At 48.9% G+C, this 20,462-nt stretch overlaps 1 protein-coding gene across 3 annotated transcripts in view; it reads right to left on the bottom strand.

The window, feature by feature from the left end:
• Window positions 1–9,896, bottom strand: part of LOC309520060 (septin-4-like) — a 33,040-nt gene extending 23,144 nt beyond the window's left edge. The window contains exon 1 of one of the 3 annotated variants that reach the window (XM_082201452.1): window positions 9,627–9,896. In XM_082201452.1, the coding sequence (XP_082057578.1) occupies window positions 9,627–9,764 (138 nt within the window). In that variant the 5' untranslated portion in view covers window positions 9,765–9,896. The remainder of the gene's footprint in view (window positions 1–9,626) is intronic. The other 2 variants (XM_082201454.1, XM_082201453.1) reach the window with 2 other exon arrangements.
• Window positions 9,897–20,462: the final 10,566 nt, after the last annotated feature.

The raw sequence follows: 20,462 nt of genomic DNA on the forward strand, positions 1-20,462 counted from the left end.
CAATAATACCATAGCAGTGCAGCGTTTATATCAACGCCCGTCGCCAAAATTGGGGTGGAGGCGGAGAAATGACAGGGAGCAGAAGGAAGCATGTAGCTACAGTCAACTTTGCATGCACCCCTTAATTCTGGAATTAATTCCAGAAATTATCCCGCTTAGATTCATACTCATAGAATTATAGATTTGGAAGGGACCCAAAGGGCCATGCAGGAATCACAGCTAAATTGAGGAAGAGTCAATGAGAGGAACAGGGAAGGAATGCAACGGGAAAATCCATGGTGCTTATTTGCATCTTCCAAACATAAAGAACTGTTGGGTCAATCAAGGAAGGAAACCGTGGGTTAGGCCGCAGGAGAAGCTGCAACAGCTTGAGTCAGGGGTCCATGGAGGAAAATCCAGAAGGCTCCCTCTCCCCACATGCCGAGGTCTTACTGCTTGCTCCCTGGGGATCCTGGCAGGTTCTTCCGGCTGCCCAGGGAGGCCAGAATCAGCACCCTCATCTCCTGGGGCACCAGCAAAGGGCATTTCTGCTGGGCAGGGTTGGGTCTCTGTGAAGTCATCCTGGGCTGGCAAGGTCTCTTCCACCTCTGCAGCCTGAGTCGAGAGTACAGGGCAGGGCACAGGAAGAGAGGCGAGAGAAGTGGTTGGGACGGCAAAAAAAGAGGGACAGAAACCAGAAGATGGAGCAAAGTTAAAGCAGCTGGAAATGTCCCGGACCCAAACCACACACCGGGGGGAGCGAAGGCAAGAGGATGTTTTCATTCCACGGTGGTTGTTGTCATAGATCAAGAACCAATTGCAACCCTCCAGATGTTTTGAACTCCAGCGCTCGTCATGCCTGGATGTTAGCCTTTTTGTCGTAGAACTTTAGAGCTGGAAGGGACCCCAAGGGGTCATCTAGCCCAACCCCCTGGCAATACAGGAACCACAGCTAAAGACTCCCTGAAATGTGGCCACCCAACCTCTGCTTAAAAACCTCCACCACCTCCCAAGGGAGTCTATTCCACTGTCAGGCCGTTCTTGCCATCAGAAAGTTGTTTCTGGTGTTAAATCTCCTTCCTTGTCATTTGAATTGATTGGTTCGGGTCCTCCCCTCTGGAGCAGCAGAAAACAAGCTGGCTCCACCTTCCATGTGATGGCCCTTCCAGTATTTGAAGCTGTCTCTCCTGTAACATGCCATGCCAAGTTTTATAAACTTCCACCATCTCACCTCTTACTCTGCTTCTTCACCTAAGTCCTTCAGTTAGAAAACCTCCTCCTTCCCCCCCATTCCCTTCAAACATTTGTTGCTGCTTTACACCAAATCAGACAATGGGCCCATCTACCTCAGTACTGTCCCCACTGACCGGCAGCAGCTCTCCACAATTCCAAAGGGAGGACTTTTTCTCAGCCCTATTCAAAGATGCCCAGGAACAGACCTGGGACTGTCTGCAGGTAAAGCTATACTATTATACTATTCAGATGATTTGTTCATCTAGTTCAGGGGTCAGCCACCTTTTTCAGCCATGGGCCCGTCCACCGTCCCTCAGACCATGTGGTGGGTCGGACTATATTGGGGGGGGGGCGGAATGAACAAATTCCTATGCCCCACAAATAACCCAGAGATGCATTTTAAATAGAACACATTCTACTCATGTAAAAACACGCTGATTTCCGGACCATCAGCTGGATTAATAAGACGATTGGGCCGCACCCGGCCCATGGGCCTTAGGCTGTCTACCTCTGATCTAGTTCAATGCTGCCTACACTGACTAGGCAGAGGCAGCTCTCCAAAGTTTTAGGCAGGGAATCTCTCTGAGCCCTACCTAGAGGTACCAAGGATTGAATCTGGTACCTCCTAAATGCCACATAGATGCTCTATCCCTGAGCAACAACCCTTCCTGTATATAAAAAGAGAACTGTATACTAATCCGATCATTGGTTCATCTAGCACAGTGTTGTCTACACTGACTGGTAGCAGCTCTCCAGAGTCCCAGGCAAACTGTCCTTATCAGCTGGAAATGGTGGGGACTTTTTTCATGCTTTGCGACTGCAGGATGGGCCCCTTCTGCCCAAAAAGAGGTGGCTGTTGTCATTTGACGCAGGACTGGCAGGAGAGGCAGTGGGGCAAGGCCAGAATGAGGTCAGGATGGCTCCCTCCTCTCCCCCCCCCACAACAGTGCACCATCTGGAGAGGGGCTCTGCTCATCCACCCTAATCAATTTCACTCATTATGTCTGCCTAATTGCCGCGTCCCAGATCCCAGCCAAACTCGCCGACTCTGACCTTGGAGAGGTCGCAAAGTGGTGAGCGACTGCTTTAGGCCCAACCAAACACACACCCGACAGATTCTGCGCTCCTGCTCTCTCTTCGAGCAGCACCTTCTTGCGAGAGCATCAAGCTTCTAGACCTCAGCTTTTTCCTCTCTACCTCTCCACCCCAGGTTTCAGTCTCCTCCCTTTTGCAGTTTCCAGCACCTCTGCCTACTGGGAACCAGGCCCAATTGGGTCCATCAATGCATGAAATCCTAGTCAGAAAGAGTTAGGACCCAAACAGTGCTCTCTGCCTTTGCAATCTTCAGGGACTGGTAAACAGAGGCACACTTTCTTTGAAAGAGGGAGAGCGTTCTAGCTAGTTGCCATTAATAGCCTTATGAACATAAAAAGACCCTTGCTGGATAAGGCCAGCAGCCCATCCAGCCCAGCATCCTGTTCTCACACTGGCCAACCAGAGTCCCCAGTGGGAAAACCTCAAGCAGGACCCGGGTGCAAGGACACACTCCCCTCCTGCGACTTCCAGAAACTTGGTCTCAGAAACATCACTGCCTCCAACTGTGGAGGCAGATCTCGGCCACAATAGCCCTCTCCTCCTCTGTGAATTTTTCCAATCCTCTTTTCAAAGCCATCCAGGTTGGTGGCCATCACTGCTTCCGGTGGGAGGGAGTTCCACAGGACTTCCTTTTATCTGTCCTGAATCTTCCAACCTTCTGCTTTCATAGGATGTCCCTGAGTTTCTATTGCGGAAAGGGAGAAAGACTTTATCCACTTTCTTCATGTCATGCATAATTTCTTAACACGTCCATCATGTCTCCTCTTCCTCCTTTTCTCTAAACTAAAAAGTCACAAACACAGCAACTCCACACCTCCCCCTTTCTTCTCACTGTCTACTGAATGTTGGTGTAAATTGCTAAGGGGCTTCTTGTGTGAGAGGCAATACATAAAGCTAACTAATCTAATAAACAAAAGCCAATAATGTTTCCTGCAGTGAATAACCTTTCGCCAATGAGCCATTTCCAAGACCCACTCTTGGAGCTGAATTCCCAGAATATGGTTAGTGCAGGCAAATCTGTCAATTTCAGTTTATCGTAGCTTCTCACTTGTACATTTCAGTTCTCCATAAATGCATGTCTGTTTGCGAACATATTTTTTTTAAGTCCCTGTGAAAGAAAATCCATGAAAATTTCTCCTTTGTATGCAATTCTTGGCTAACACACACATTTTTGCAAAGCAATTTCTCTTCACATAATGCATCTTTGCTTGCAATTTTCACCAACAGATGCATTCTTATGCACACTTTGCCTTATATAGTATATTCAATATTCTACACATTACTTGGCTGGAGAACTTCATTGCTTAAAACTCGAGGGGCGAATTTTGAAAGACGGTTGCAGTTCAGTTTGCACATTGTTTCCCAAAGTGCGAATTCGTTACGTCCACCTTTGAATGCAAACTAAATTGGATTTCCCCCCACGTCCCTACTGAGGGCCACCACATGGACCACACATACCATGTACACCCCCTTAGGTTCCAGCATGAAAGAAAGGCAGGATATGAACATTTTTAAAATTGAATAACTGAATAAAAGTTGAGAGAGGCAGCTGCGCTCTGCAAAAATGAGATCCTATGGAATGAGCTTTCATAGACCAGAACCAAAACTGCCGAGGCTCTCAGAACAAGACTCAGAAATGGCCACCAGTCAGGAATTCCTGCATTGCAGAGGGTTGGACTAGATAACTTTGGAGGTCCCTTCCAACGCTACAATTATATGATTCCACTCAAAATCCTTAAAGGACATAAAGGACATATCTGCATCCAGCGTGCATGGGCTCATTTATTCACCTAATTTAGGTCAGCTTCCAGAGGGAAAGTCAACCTGTAAGCAACATTAAATTTAAAGGCGGGGGGGTTGAGAAGGGCAGAAGATCGGGTGCAGAAAATCTCCCTACTACGCCCCTGGCCCCCAGAGGGTGGAGACTTTGCTTCCCTTGCCCCCCCCCCCGAGCCCCAAAAGGAAAGAAGGTGCTGCCCCTGATAGTGCCAGATCCAGCCCCAGAAACTGGGCATCCTCCTCTCCGCCTGCTCAGTACCTTTTGATCATTCGTTGGCTCTGGGACGGACGAGGCCATTTTCCACTCTGATGCGAGATCTAGGCTGCAAATGGAATATTTTGCTACAGGGCTTGTCAGATCAGGGGAGAGTGCAATGGGATGGGCGCAGGGGGGGGGGGAGAGAGAGAAAGGGCATGCCTTTCATTTGCATGGCCACATCCCAGCAATGGCTGCATGTCCTTCGACCCGCCGGGGGCAGCTGTTTTGGAACAGCGTGCAATGGAAAGGGTTTTCCGCCATTGGTGCTGGGTGGCAGAGGGAGGGGAGCCAGCGCTTACTGCCGGCTTCCATTCGTTCAGTTTGATTCCAAATCCTCTGAACGAACAATACAGGAGTGTCTCTGAGCATATGCAGAGTGCCCTGCACTTGCCAGTGAACTGGCCTCAGCCAGAAGAGCGCTAAAGTTTCAAAAGCGTGGAGCTATCAGGATTTGAATGTGGATCACATCCCTGGTCTCTGAATGGCCTTCTTCTAGCTGGAGAACTGAGTTAACAAGAACATAAGAAGCACCTACTGGATCAGGCCCCTGGCTCATCCAGTCCAGCGTCCTGTTCACACAACAGCCAACCAGAAGTCTGTGGGAAATCAGCAAGCAGGACTGGAGGACAGGAGCATTTCCGGTAGCTGGCATTCAGAACCCAATTGTGGAGGCAGAGAATAGCCATTATGGCTGAGAGACACTGATAGCCCTCTCCTCCTCCATGATTTTGTCAAGTCCTGTTTCAAAGCCATCCAAGTTGGTGGCCATCACTGCTTCATGTGACAGTGAGTTCCACAGTTTAACTATGCGCTGCATGAAGAAGGACTTTCTTTTATCCATCCTGAATCTTCCAGCATTCAGCTTCATGGGTTGTTGACAAATTCTGGTGGTTATGAGAGAGGGAGGAAAACTTTTCTTGATGTGTTTTCTCCATTCCAGGAATCATTTTATAAACTTCTATCATGTCTCAGCATTTTTCTAAATTAAAAAGTCCCAAACACTGCTACTTTCCTTTATAGGAGAGTCATTCCATCCCGGTGATCGTTTTGGTTGACCTTTCCCAAACCTTTTCCAACTCTACAATATTCTTTTTGAGGGGAGGCAGCCAGAACTGTGCGAGGGGAAAACACTCTGCATATGCTCAAATGAGCTTGCAGGTGGGTTAAAGACCTCAAACATTAGAAACTCAGGTGTGAAGCCATCTTACAGGGTCAACAGGATGTCAGCTGGTTGCTTACAGCAGTCAGTAGGGAGGTCAATGCAATGCAATTCTCTTTTGAACAGCCAATTTAAATATTATTCATCCCTAGAAATCCTCGTCTCAGCATCAGCCAGCTTAGCCTATCAGCACATGAACTCAACCAGAAGCGAATGGCATTGCAGAACTTGTTAGATCTGAGTTGTGAGGAAGGCTGTTGGCCCAATTCGCAAATATTTTTCTAGCTTGATTAAATCATATGCCTTTTAACCAAGTAGTTTTGAACCAGATGGATTTGATTTAAAGGCATGTCTGTACCAGCAAATCTCAATGATTTAGCTTTCTTGTTCAGATAAGAAGTGCAACAATGGATCAGACTGAGATCTACCTAGCCTAGTCTCCTGTTTCCAACGCTGCACAGCCAACTGCTTCTGGGAAGCCAGTGAATTGGGGGGGTAGGTTAACAGCCCTCCCCTGTTTTCTGACCCCCCAGGATCCATTAAAATATTTTGCCTCTCCCCAAAGAGATCCTCAAAAAGGGGGACGAAAGAGTACAATGAAAAAGCTGTACTCTTTTCGCCAGCAGTGCTGAAGATCTGGAAAGTCTTGAGAAGCTATCCGCTGCCCCCAGATTTATTTATAAGTGAACTGTTGCTTCCGCCACACACACACACACAAACATGCATGGAATGCCTGGCTTGTTGCATGAGATTTTAAAATATATTGAGAATCTCTGGCATGAACTTCCGCGTGTTGTAGAAAGCCATGGGAAAATTACATGAGTGGTGGAGGTGCTTATTTATTTATTTTTCTCACGAAATTTATATATGGCATGGTTATTAAAAGGAAAAAAAAATGCACTCCAAGCTGTTCACAATAAAATTATCAATAAGAAGAATTAATAAGTATTTAAGACTTTATAAAAAGTAAAATAACAACAGACTAAAATTGATTAAAACTCGCAACAGCTTTCTAAACCTGTGGACAGGTTGCTCAAACAAAGATGTTTTCAGCAGGTGCCTGAATGGAGTAATAGGGAAGGCTGATTATCAATAGGCAGGGAGTTTCGAAGCGTAGGTGATGCCACGCTAAAATATCAAGTTCTTACAAATGTGGGGCGGGTGTTGTGTGGCACCTCTAACAGTGGCAGTTCCGCTGATCGAAGCAGTCAAGTGGGCATCTATGGGGCAAGGCGGTCTTGCAGGGGTGGGTGGTGTGAGAATGACCCACTGCTTAGAAATAAACAAAGACCAGAAAGACAGAGAGCAAAGATCATTTCAGTGCAGAGACTGAACCAAAGCCTTCCTAAGAAAGATATTGGAAGAGCCCAACAGGGACAGGCTGAACGTCCACCCCTTCTGATACCCCTGCTTCCAACAGGTGCCTCTAGGAAGTGGGCGTAAAGATAGCAGATCTCCTCCGTGGTTTAATCCCATCACTTGGTATCCAGAGATAGGCTGCCTCTGAAGCTGGAGGTTCCATCACAGCCATTGTGAGATTCCCTTTCTTCCCCCTATGAATATGCCCAATTCTTTCATGCCTCTGGTGACCCATCCCATCTCACAGCCACGAATCCTGAACGTTTGTTACACACTGGGAGAAAGAGGCCCCTCCGTCTCACCCAGAGGATTTTGGACCAGCTCAAGTGTGTGATGAGAGGAAAACAATGTGGGACGCCCAAAGGGCGACTCAGGGTGGAGGTGATTGCCTCAAGGTGTCTCTCTCTCTCTCTCTCTCTCTCTCACACACACACACACACACACCTCGTTCCAGAGGGTGGCAAAATCAGGGCAAGAATCAGGGTGTCATATACATATACATATACATACATATACATATACATATACATATACATATACATATACATATGTATATATACATCCTGCATTGATTCTGTGGGTCCCTACATTTCTACGATTCCCGTGAAATGAAATTAAAAACCCCCATGTCCCAAAGAAGAATGTTTGTGTTGTTTGTGCAACTAGGCCAAGGTCTGGTTAATGTTGACGTTGCCTCCTTACTAACGCTCACTGGGTGACCTTGGGCTAGTCCTTCTGCTCTCTGTGTGGCCCACCTCACAGGGTTGTTGTGAGGATGAAACAGTGGGGAGAGGAGAACCATCAACATCTCTTAGAGCTTTTTGGAGTGGGGAGGAGGGGGAACATAAATGTAAGAAGAAAAAAATGAATTGCTGGATGAGAACGTTGTGTGGATTTTGTATTGTCACGGTTTAAAAAATAATTCTGGCTTTTATGCATTTTGTTCTGTTGCTTTCTGACTTTTTTGCTGCGTAAAGTGGCTGAGCGGCAGTGTGGCATAGCGGTTAGAGAGTTGTACTAAGACCTGGGAGAGACCATGGTTCGAATCCCCCCACTCAGTCATGAAACTAGCAGGGTGACTGCCTCCCTCCCTCACAGCCTAACCAATCTCATAGGGTTGTTGCGGAGGTTAAATGAAGAGTTTGGATTTGATATCCCGCTTTATCACTACCCTAAGGAGTCTCAAAGCGGCTCACATTCTCCTTTCCCTTCCTCCCCCACAACAAACACTCTGTGAGGTGAGTGGGGCTGAGAGACTTCAGAGAAGTGTGACTAGTCCAAGGTCACCCAGCAGCTGCATGTGGAGGAGCGGGGAAGTGAACCCAGTTCACCAGATTACGAGTCCACCGCTCTTAACCACTAAACCATGCTGGCTCTCGAAGAGGAGGAGAGGAATGAAGAGGAAGAGAACCATGTATGCCACTTTGAACTCCTTGGAGGAAAAAGTGGGAAATAGATACAATAAACTGATAAATAAATGGCAGAAATAGTATCAACAACAACTTGGGTTCACGGATTGCAATGAGTATCCACTTCTGGAGCATTTAAAATGCTTTAGAGCACAGCACATACAACACCCCTGCGAGGGAGGCTCACACACACACACACTGTATCCATTCACCCCATATTCCAAGTGGTAAAACTGAGGCTGAGGAGAAACAGATCCTTGCCTAAAACGAGCTAGACAGTTTGTGGCTGGTGCCAAGCGCAGTCCTGATTCATCCTCGTTTCTGCTACCTGGCGCGGAAGAAGGGGGACCCCCAATCTTACTGACTGAGAGGAAGCCCCCTCTCTACCCCCCCTTACTCCAGATGCAGGAAGGACAGCATGTCTGGAATAAGGACCAGTGTTGCCTAGTGGTTAGTTAGAGCATCAACCAAGGACCTTGGAGAAGCTAGGGTTCAAATCCCACTCAGCCATGAAGCTCACTTGTTGACCATGGTGACCAGTCCCCGCCTCTCAGTCCCTAACTTACCTCACAGGGTTGTTGTGAGAATAAAAGAGAACCGCGCGCCCCCCCCATATGCCACCCTGAGCTCCTGGGAGGAAAGTTGGGACAGAGATGCAATAAATAAATAAATAGTTTGACTTTCCGTGGTGTGCAAACTGGGCCAGAGCTCTATCTTACAAGAGCCAGTGTGCTGTAATGGTTAGAGTGCTGGGACCTGAGCGGCCCGGGGTTCAAATCCGCCTGCCGCTAAGAAACTCACTGGGTGGGTGACCTTGAGGATCAGTCACACTGCCTCTCAGCCTGGTCTACCGCACAGGGTTGTTGTGAGGGGAGGGAAAGACCACGTATGCCACCTTGAGCTCATTCGAGGAAAGAAGCTGGGGTGCAAATGCAGTAAATAAATAAATAAGCAGGCAGGCAGGCAGGCACTCTGCAGATGCTCAGTGTCTCCCTTTCCCCTGGCTGGAAAAAGCGCTAAAGAGGGTATTTGTGGCCAAACCGGCCATGGAGAAGGGGGAGCTCCTACCTGTGCCTCCGAAATGCAGCTCTGGAGAGCCGCTCGGGGCAGAGGCCTGTCTACTTCTCCCCCCCCACCCCCCCCAACTTCCAAACCTCCCCTCGGCGATGCGGCTGCGGCGCCCTGCATCCCTTCCCTGGAGCAGGGAGGGCGATGCCTCTCGGAGCAGCCGAGAACGCGCCGGCCACTTACGCAACGATCCGGATCCCGGCGAATAACGCCAGCCCGGCTCCGGAGTCACTCCGGATTGCCCCCGCCCGCTGCTCCAGGCGCGCACCGCACCCGCGAGGCTTACCATGGCAGGAGGAAGCGGCCGGGATGGATGGATGGATGGATGGGGCCGGCAGGTGAGGTCTGCGGGGCTGGCTCCGTTCCTCTCCCAGCCGGGCGCCGGATTAGGGCAGCCGACCGAGGCAGGCAAGCAGGCGGCCATGTGACCGGCGGCAGGACGGGCGGGGGAGCCTCCCTGCCTGTCTCCCTCCCTCCCTCCGGGCCTCTGCGGCGGAGATCCCAGGACGCCAGAGTGTCTCTGAACATGGGCAGTGGGCAGCGCTCCCTCGCTCTCTCTCTCGGAGCCAGCGTGGGACCCTCCGCGGCTCCAGAACGGGGCGGAGTCTCTGGGCACGTGCAGAGGGCAGAGTTGGCATTTGAACCCGGGGCGTGGGCTGATGCTGTTGAAAGGAGCAACGGGACGTCCCTGCTTCGGAAAGGAAGAGGCAGGATTGGAAGAAAGGGGGAGGGGAAAACAGGTGCTTTCGGGGGAAAACAGCATGTGCAGAGTGCAGAACTGCTGTAGCTGCCAGCGGAGTCCAGGGCCAACTGCAGATGCTCTGCCACCACTGAGCTAAGATTCCAGGCCTCATAGTTACAAGGGCTGCTTTAAAATAGGGAAACTGTACTAACTCAGACCTTTGATCTATCTAGCTCAGTATCGTCTACACCATGGGTAGGCAAACTAAAGCCCGGGGGCCGGATCCGGCCCAATTGCCTTCTAAATCCAGCCTGTGGATGGTCCAAGAATTAGCATGTTTTTACATGAGTGGAATGTGTCCTTTTATTTAAAATGCATCTCTGGGTTATTTGTGGGGCATAGGAATTTGTTCATACCCCCCCCAAAAAAAATATATAGTCTGGCCCCCCCACAAGGTCTGAGGGACAGTGGACCAGCCCCCTGCTGAAAAAGTTTGCTGAGCCCTGGTCTACACTGATTGGCAGCGGGTTCTCTAGGATTTGAGGTAGGGGATATTCTGCCTCCTACCAGGAGATTCCAGGGTTTCATTGAACCTGGAACCTTCTGCATGCAAAGCTACTGTTTAGCAACCTAGCAGCTCTAACCTACAGGATGTTACATCTGGGCTTCCAAAGCAGCTCAGGTTTAGCAAAGTTCTCTCGGTTTACCCTGTTGCTTTACTGCTTTAATTTGCCTCGTTTTACATTTTGCAAGCCTCTCAGGGTTAGTATAGCAGCACAGAAAAGCTGAGTACAGGTGCTGAAAGTAAACCATCTCCATCTGCAAACGGAGGCCACGACTAGAAGCTTTGCAGGTCATCGATCTGAGCTACCTGACGGCTCCGGTTCAGCAAGGTTCACTGCGTGATGTGAAGGAGGCGGGAAAGAGCAGGCCAAAATGAGGAGATCAGCAAAGTGGGTGGCAGGGATGAAAAGAGCAAGAGCTTTGAATCAGGGTGTTTCCCTTTCCGCTCTCGGAGAGCTGGCAGGACAGAGGACTCTGCCGCAAGGAAGCAAAGAACCGTGGAAGTCTAAATCTGTAGCCTGTCCACTGAGCGCCTTCCTCCAAGATCTGGGATTACTGAGGATTACCCTCTTAGGCCTTCCAGATCAGATGCATTTCTCTGCCACAGCAGCAACATTGCTGGTGCACCTTCCCCCTGGATTTGCAAGGCAAAACCCAGACTGGATAAGAGGGGGGAGAGGCAAGGAAGAGGACAGACATGGTAGAAGTTTGCAAAATTATGCTTGGAGAGAGCAGACAGAGAAAAGTCTTTCTTCCTCTCTCGTAACACTAGATACCGTGGACATCCAATGAAGCTGCATGTTAGAAGACTCAGGACAGATAAAAGGAAGGACTTCTCCACACAGCACAGAGTTAATTTATGGAACTCACTGCCACAGGAAGCAGTGACGGCCACCAACCTGCATGGCTTCAAACGGAGATTGGACATATCCATAGAGGAGAAGAGGGCTATCAATGGCTACTAGCCAGGATGGCTGTGCTCTGCCTTCAGTGGTGGAAGGCAGCAATGGTTCTCAATACCAGTTACAAAAAACCACAGCAGGGGAAAGAAACCTTGTAGTGGAGTAGAAGAGTGCGGGTGGGGGTGGGATTCACATCTGTCAATCAATGTGCCTCTTTGGTTTCCAGACACCAGGAAGTTTAGTTTGGTCAGAATCGAGTATACACTTCCAGAGTTAATGCTAAACACATTACTTCTGGTAAATGAGCCACCATAACCGCTAGAGGGCTGTGGAAATTTGTGTCCCAGGCTTTTTTAGACTCATCTGCCCAGGTAGTGGGACGCGGGTGGCACTGTGGTCTAAACCACAGAGCCTAGGACTTGCCGATCAGAAGGTCAGCGGTTCGAATCCCTGCGACGGGGTGAGCTCCCATTGCTCAGTCCCTGCTCCTGCCATCCTGGCAGGTCAAAAGCACATCAAAGTGCAAGTAGATAAATAGGTACCGCTCCGGCGGAAAGGTAAACGGCATTTCCAGGCGCTGCTCTGGTTCGCCAGAAGTGGCTTAGTCATGTTGGCCGCATGACCCGGAAGCTGTACGCCGGCTCCCTCGGCCAATAAAGCGAGATGAGCGCTGCAATCCCAGAGTCATCCACGGCTGGACCTAATGGTCAGGGGTCCCTTCACCTTTACCTTTACCCAGGTACTTATCTGCAGCCCAAAGGGCACATTGGTTGCAAGATGTGAGCTATACAGTCTTGGCATTCTTTTCAGCTCTCCTACCTCACAACTTGTGTTCGAATCCTGCTTGCATGTTTCCCACAGGCATCTGGTTGGCCACTGTGAGAACAGGATGCTGGACTAGGTGGGCCACGGGCCTGATCCAGCAGGGCTCTTCTTATGTTCTCATGCCAGGGCAACATCTCATGACTCTGGTGCTGCACTGCAATGGGGAACCCAGGATACTGCTTGAGCCAGGCCACTAGTCCATCTACTGTAGTTCAATGGTGTCAACACTGACTGGCAGCAGCTTTCAGACAGGCCGTCTTTCCCCAGTCCTGTTTGGAGATGCCCTTGGGGATTGAACCTGGGACGGTCTGCATGCCAAGCAGGTGCCCAGCTGCTGAACTACGGCCCTTCCCCAATTTCTGCCATTCTGCACCTTTGCAAAATGTGCCCTTTTGCCAGAGGAAGTGCACACACCCTCCCTGGTGAAAATAGCCACATTTTGGCACCTGGTGTGGAAAAGGAGGGGGAAACCCACAGGCACATGTGTGCAGCACATTGTTATGCCCTGCTGTGCTCCTGTTGACCTCAGCAGGGCTTGCAGAGAGGAGGCCTTCCTAGAGGATGCTGCCTGCCAGATCTCAGCAGCCTGCCTCCCACTATGCTCTGGCTCTTGAAATCTGTGGCTCTGGGCAGCTGCTTATCTACTTGCCTCGCAGCAGGGCTGGCCCTTGGAGAAAGGGAGAAGCCTAGCACCATCACAGGTGACAACCCCGGCAGGATGTAAGGCTAGTTGGAAATCGGCTGCAGGTAGCAGAACACGGCAGGCAGCAAACAGCACATGGCGGTGTGCTGAAAATGCAGGCACAATCTCTCCAAAGCCGCCAACGGGGACGGCGTGCCGTAAAGAGCTGAACAGCCAGTCGGGAACTGTTCAGGGAGCCTGGCATGTGGGATGCTTGCAACAGATGCTTTGGCACACAGTGCCAAGAGGGGAGCTGGCAGTAATCACAGTTGGAGGCTGTCAATGGCAGCATTTGGAGCCCGAGCAAATCAAAGTAGCACTTGCTGGGGAAGCGGGAGAAGAAATGGCAATCAACCCTGAAGCAGGTGGCATAAGTCTTCTTTTGAGCAGCGAGCTTCACCATCCTTATCATCATCATAAAATTGGAGAGTTGGAAGGGACTTCCAAAGGTCATCTAGTCTAATCCGCTGCAGTGCAGGAATCACAACTCAAGAATCCTCGAAACATGACCAAACAGCCTAAGCTTAAAAGCCTCCAACAAAGGACATTCCACCACCTTTGGAGGTTGTCCGCTCAACAGTCAAACGGCTCTTACTGTCAGAAAGTTCTTCCTAATGTTGAGTCAGAATCATTTGAATCTACTGGTTTGGGTCCTCGGGAGAAGAAGAAAAGAAGATTGCTCCATCTTCCATGTGGCAGCCCTTCAGATATTTGAAGATGGCTCTCACATCACCTCTGTCTTCTCTTCTCCAGGCTAAACTTACCTAGCTCCCTTCACTGTGGCTTATAAATAAGGCTTGGATGCCGGACCCTTGATCATCTCAGTTGCCCTCCTCTACACATGTTCCAGATTGTCAATATCCTCCTTGAACCCAGAACTGATCACAGTACTCCAGGTATGGTCTGACCAAGGCAGAATAGAGCCGTACTATTACTTTCCTTGACCGGGATACTAGACTTCTGTGGATGCAGCCTGGAATAGCATTAGCTTTTCTGCTGCTGCATCACACTGTTGACTCATGTCAAGCTTGTGGTCTATTAAAACCCCTAGATATTTTCACATGTGCTACTGTCAAGTCAGGTGTCCCCCATCCTATATCCTATCCAGAGCCCTGCTGGGTTAGATAAACAACAAAGGTGGAATCTAGACACATATAAAAAACAACTGTGGAAATGCTATTTTTAAAAGCGTTTTGAAAAATATATGGAATTTGCCATAAACTCATCATCTCCATCTAGTGTCACAATTGTAAAATGCACTTAAAATGTTAGATTTGCAGCTGTACAGTGGACGCTCGGGTTGCGAACATGATCCGTGCGGGATGCACGTTCGCAACCCGCAGCAGAGCATCTGCACACATGCGGGTTGCGATTCGGCGCTTCTGCGCATGCGCAAAGCGTGATTTAGCTCTTCTGTGCATGCGCGACCGCTGAAACCCAGAAGTAACTCATTCCGCTACTTGCGGGTGCATAACCCGAAAAAAACGCAACCTGAAGTGGCTGTAACCCAAGGTATGGCTTTATAGCTGAGTCCGTGGTCTCTGACCAATGCAAATGTCCCTGTGGGCTCAAACATTCCACTGGTGGTATTCTGAGGAGGCTCCTGGACTCAAATCTCAGTCTCAGGTGTCATCAGTGGCCAGGTTTCACAACCCTGGATCCAGCAGTGATCTGGACACAGGGACACAGCAGAGGCACCAGAGGGAGGTTCCAGGTTCTGAGCTAACGACTGGAGATGAGGAGGCTACCCTGCCTGAGGCTGTCTAACAGGAATTCCCCAAGGAAACCCTACCCCAGCTACCAGGGCCCTTAGGGCCAAAGCTCAGACTTGCCCCAAGCCACCAGACATCTCCCACTGCACATCACCAGTCCAGTGGCCCAGGGAGAAGGCATGAGAAGCCTGTGGAATGGAGGAGGTATGCCCTTCTTCAGGTGCCAGAACTGATTTCTGTACTACCTTCAGCCAGCACACCGGCAGCCACCAAACCAGAAGAAGGTGGGCCTCACCTTCAGGACACATGCTTTGCTTACATCTAGGCTGGATTACTGCAGTGCATTCTGCATGGGGCTGCCCTTGGAGATGGTATGGAAGCTTCAACTAGGGCAGACTTGTAGGAGCCGGGTGCTCTGATCCTATCGCACTCATCCTGCGCACATGATGCAGGCTGCCTGTATGCTTCTGAGCCAAATTTAAGGTGCTACTATTGGTCTTTAAGGCCCGCAGCATTTGATTTAGTGCAACAGTTTACATAAACAACGTAACACCATTAGGTTACAAAGTACAATAAAACTCAACAATCAGAACGCATACTTTTTAACACTTGTTAAAATAAACAGGTCAGCAAATGTTCAACAGTTTCATTTTGTGTGTCTGGGACCGTTAGGAACTGAATCAGGGCATTTCGTTCAGCCACCTCATTTTCACCAAATAAACATACACATTCTTATGAAGCGATTTCTCCATCATATAATGTTTGTTCTGCATGTTATTTTCATGAATATATGCTCTTTTATGCATACTTGCCCACAGCATACGCATTTTTGCACACATTACTTTGCTGCCGAACGGCTTGGCAAAATTCGGAGGGTTCCAAGGGAAAGTTGCATTTCAGTTCACCAAGTGCAAATGAGGTCGGTTTGCCTTTAAATGCAAATGGAATCAAATTCCTCCCCTTTCCCCTCCCCCTCCCTGTCACACCCCCTACTCATGGGATGGACCACCCTTAAGCCCAGCTTCCTGTGAAGGGAGGGAGGCTGCAGCAGCTCGTGGCTCATGGGGGAAGAGCTATAATTATCTACAGAGGCCAGATTTTATTTTGGGAAGGATCTGGCCCGCTGCCCAGGCCTCTCTCTTCCCAACAGCCAAACCCAGCAGGGCCAGACCTGTTGCAGAGACAAGCACCCAGACTGCAAAGCAACATTCATCTTACCCGTTCTTGCAGTTGTCCCCAGACACCTTTTTCACGTAGCACATGCATTCCCACGGAAGGCAGTGAGGGCCACCAACCCAAGTGGCTTTGAAAATTCATGGAGGAGAGGGCTATTGAAAGCTACTAGCCAGAAAGTCTGTGCTGTGCCTCCACAGTCAGAGGCAGGGATGCTTCTGAATACCAGATGCTAAAAACTGCAGAAGAGGAGAGGGCTTGTGTTCAAATCCTATTGGCCTGTTTCCCAAAAGAGGCATTTGGATGGCTACTGTGAGAACAGGATGCTGGGATAGCTCAGTTGGTAGAGTAAAGGTAAAGGGACCCCTGACTATTAGGTCCAGTTGTGGCCGACTCTGGGGTTGTGGTGCTCATCTCGCTTTATTGGGTGATGGAGCCGGCGTACAGCTTCCGGGTCATGTGGCCAGCAAGACTAAGCCGCTTCTGGCAAACCAGAGCAGTGCATGGAAACACCGTTTACCTTGCCGTCAGAGTGGTACCTATTTATCTACTTGCGCTTTGACCTGCTTTCGAACTGCCAGGTGGGCAGGAGCTGGGACCAAGCAATGGGAGCTCAACCCGTATCGGGGATTTGAACCACTGACCTTCTAATCAGCAAGTCCTAGGCTCTGTGGTTTAACCCACAGCGCCACCCGCGTCCCTTCAGTTGGTAGAGTATGAGGCTCTTAATCTCAGGGTTGTGGGTTCAAGTCCCATGTTGGGCAAAACACTCCTGCACTGTAGGGGGTTGGAGTAGATGACTCTCGTGGTCCCTTCCAACTCTATGATTCTATGTTCTTATGTTCTCCACCCCTTTTAAGCTAGCCTTGGTTAATTTTTATTTTATTTTTAATAAACCAACCTTGCTCTTGCGTCTTTAACAGCCGCCCGATGTGCAACAATTCAACAGGTGAAGCTATTCCTGGTGAAGTCTATTAGTATACCTGTCAGAGTGGCACATCCACCTTGAAGCCCTCGGGCAATTCTGTGGCCTGGCATAGGCACAATTAGCCAGAAAGGGAATTAAAACAGAGGTGGCGCCCAAGGGTTTTTAATATATTCAATTTTGTTTTCAAACTTCAGGGGAGGGGAGTCCACCAGTAGGGAGACAGAAGCACAACTCTCACCTGCAAGGGCACGAGCCCAGCAGACTTAAGGGTAGGGAGACTCATACATACTTTTGCAAAAAGAAACATACTTGACTAAAGACTGAGCATGCTCAGTCACTACAGAATGTTGACTGACTGCTGAGAGGTAAAAAACAGACAACCAGGTGGGAGAAGGAATGGAATGGAAAACAAGGCAGGAGGAAGAGATATTAAAAGGGTAGAAGGAACTCTCTTGATGTCTAGTGCTGATTGCACTTTAAAATGATCAAAACCTGTTGTTAAAAAAAAGGGGGGGAATCACATGAAATTAGACACAGAGCAGAGATGCTAACTTTTGTTGTTTCTCCCTGCTCAGCTACAGGCTGGGAAACAGGTGAGGCTCAGAGGCAGAACATCTGCTCTGCATGTAGAAGGATCAATAATAATAATAATAATAATAATAATAATAATAATTTATTATTTGTATCCCGCTGTCTGGCTGGGTTTCCCCAGCCACTCTGGGCAGCTTCCAACAGAGATTAAAAATACATTAAAACATCAGTCATTAAAAACTTCCCTAAACTTCCCTTAATTTCCAGGTAGGACAGAGAGAGACCCCCTTGCCTGAAATCCAGGAGTGCCACTGCCAGTCTGCGGTGAGCTAGGTGGACCAATGGTCTGACTTGGCATAAGGCTGTTTCCTACATTCCTGTGTCTCAGGACACCTGCTTGGCATCCAGAAGACCCCAGTATCAATCCCCAGCATCTCTAAATAGGAGTGGGAAAGATGCCAAAATGAAACCTTGGAGAGCTGCTGCCAGTCTATGGAGACAATTCTAAGCTTTATGGGATAATGGCTCTAATACCCACACACCAAGGTTTTGTTAAGGGATCCTGTCTGAAGGGCTATATGTGATCAAGGAAATACCTCTTCCCCCCCCCCCCTGTGGCCAAGATCCTTATACAGTGGTACCTCGGGTTAAGAACTTAATTCGTTCCGGAGGTCCGTTCGTAACCTGAAACTGTTCTTAACCTGAAGCACCACTTTAGCTAATGGGGCCTCCTGCTGCCGCCGCGCCACCAGAGCACGATTTCTGTTCTCATCTTGAAGCAAAGTTCTTAACCTGAAGCACTATTTCTGGGTTAGCGGAGTCTGTAACCTGAAGCGTATGTAACCTGAAGCGTATGTAACCCGAGGTACCACTGTACCCACAAGTAAGGCCTTCTATAGCTGTGATTCCTGCATTGCAGGGGGTTGAACTAGAAGAACCCTTTGGGTCCCTTCGAACTCTGTAATTCTAGGATTTTAAGTTCCAATCAACAATGGTTTCCAGCAACATCATTTAAGTTTCCGCCTGGTACTAGCAACGTCTGTTAATTGCCCCTTGTGATTGCTCCACTGTCAAAATCTGTTCCCACCGGATGTGGCAGAGGAAGCTTCAATTACAAGTTCCTTAATATTCATTTCCTTTTTTAAAAGTGCACTATTTTACTGTCATTAAAACTTGTCCACCCTCAGAGCAGAAGTCAATTAAAAGAGAGTCTTCCTTCTGGCTAATCCTACAGCCATCAACCTTGGTGGCCTCCACAATATATAGGAAACAAATAGATTGGAGAGGATTCAGGCAGAAGAATGCCTGGCCCGTTGTTAAATCAACACTGCCACCTCCCGGATGAACTCAAGATTGCTTGCATCCCATTTCTAGTGACATAAGATAGGAAATGTGCAGATGAGGGCAATCGAAGACAGAAAAGGACCTGAGACCCAAGCCTTATGAGGAACAGTGAAGGGGGTTGGGGGTGTTTAGCCTGGAGAAGAGGGAACTGAGAGGTGATATGATAACGTCATCTTCAAATATCTAAAGGGCTGGCACATGGAAGACGGAGCAAGCTTGTTTCTCCTGCTCTGGGGGGTAAGACTTGAACCTATGGATTCAAGCTACAAGAATGGAAATTCCAACTAAACATTAGGAAGAACTTTCTGAGGATAAGAGCTGTTCAACAGTGGAATGGACTCACTTGGAAGTTGGTGGAGGTTTATAAGCAGAGGCTGCATGGCCACCAGCCGGATTCTTCAGCAGTGATTTCAGGGGGTTGTTCAAGATGACTCCTTGGGTCCCTTCCAGCTCTATAATTCTGCAATTCTATGCATCTAACTGGACACGGGTGGCACTGTGGGTTAAACCACAGAGCCTAGGACTTGCCGATCAGAAGGTCGGGGGTTCGAATCCCCGCACCGGGGTGAGCTCCCGTTGCTCGGTCCCTGCTCCTGCCAACCTAGCAGTTAGAAAGCACGTCAAAGTACAAGTAGATAAATAGGTACCACTCCGGCATGAAGGTAAATGGCGTTTCTGTGTGCTGCTGTGGTTCGCCAGAAGCGGCTTAGTCATGCTGGCCACATGACCCAGAAGCTGAACGCCAGCTCCCTCGGCCAATAAAGAGATGAGTGCCGCAACCCCAGAGTCGGTCATGACTGGACCTAATGGTCAGGGGTCCCTTTACCTTTATGCATCTAACTGGCCACATGGGTCCCAGTCAGACCTGTTTCCACAACTGCTCTGCATGTGCCAACTGGTCACACCTGAAGGCTGTCAGGTTGGAAAATGAAGGGAATAAATTCGGAAGAAGATTACCTCCCTCTCTCATAACACTGGAACTCATCATGGACATCCCATGAAGCTGAATGTTAGAAGATTCAAGACACATAAAAGAAAGGACTTCTTCGTGCAATGCTGAGTTAAACTGTGGAGCTCACTCCCGCAGGAGGCAAAGATGGCCACTAACCCGGATGGTTTTAAAAGAAGATTAGATAAATTGATAATATGGCTATGAATGCCATACTAGCCAAAATGGCTATGTTTGACCGCCTCTGTCGGAGGCAGGACACCCCCAAATACCAGCTGCTTGGAATCCCAAGTGGGGAGAATTGCCAGTGGCCATTGTGAGGACTAGATGGGTCCCCTTGGCCTGCTCTCCTGATGGTCTTATCTTGCAAAGGAGCTGAGAGGAAACTGTTAGGATGGGCAACTAGGCAAGCGGCCCTGGCTATGAGACAGTACTGTATCCCTGAGTGCAGCATTATTATTATTATTATTATTATTATTATTATTATTATTATTATTAGTATGAGAGCCAGTGTGGTGTGGTGGTCAGAGTGTCAAACTAGGTCCTGGGAGATCAGTGTTTGAATGATGCTCACTGGGTGACCTTGGGCCAGTCATGCCCTCTCAGCCTAACCTACTCATAGACTTGTTGTGAGAGCCTGATAGTCATTTACACCTCCACCCCACCCCTGCCTGCCCCACCAGGAATAAATAAATAAATTAAATAAATAAATCCTTTTGATTTGTCAGCCACTTGTCACACAATAGATGATATCCAGGTGACTTACAACGCACCTCCGAGTGCCAGCATAGCCCGAAAACACTTTAGAATAAAAACACACGCAGCTCATT

Source organism: Podarcis vaucheri, assembly GCF_965113315.1.
Source record: "Podarcis vaucheri genome assembly, chromosome: 15".
Taxonomy (NCBI): Eukaryota; Metazoa; Chordata; class Lepidosauria; order Squamata; family Lacertidae; genus Podarcis; species Podarcis vaucheri.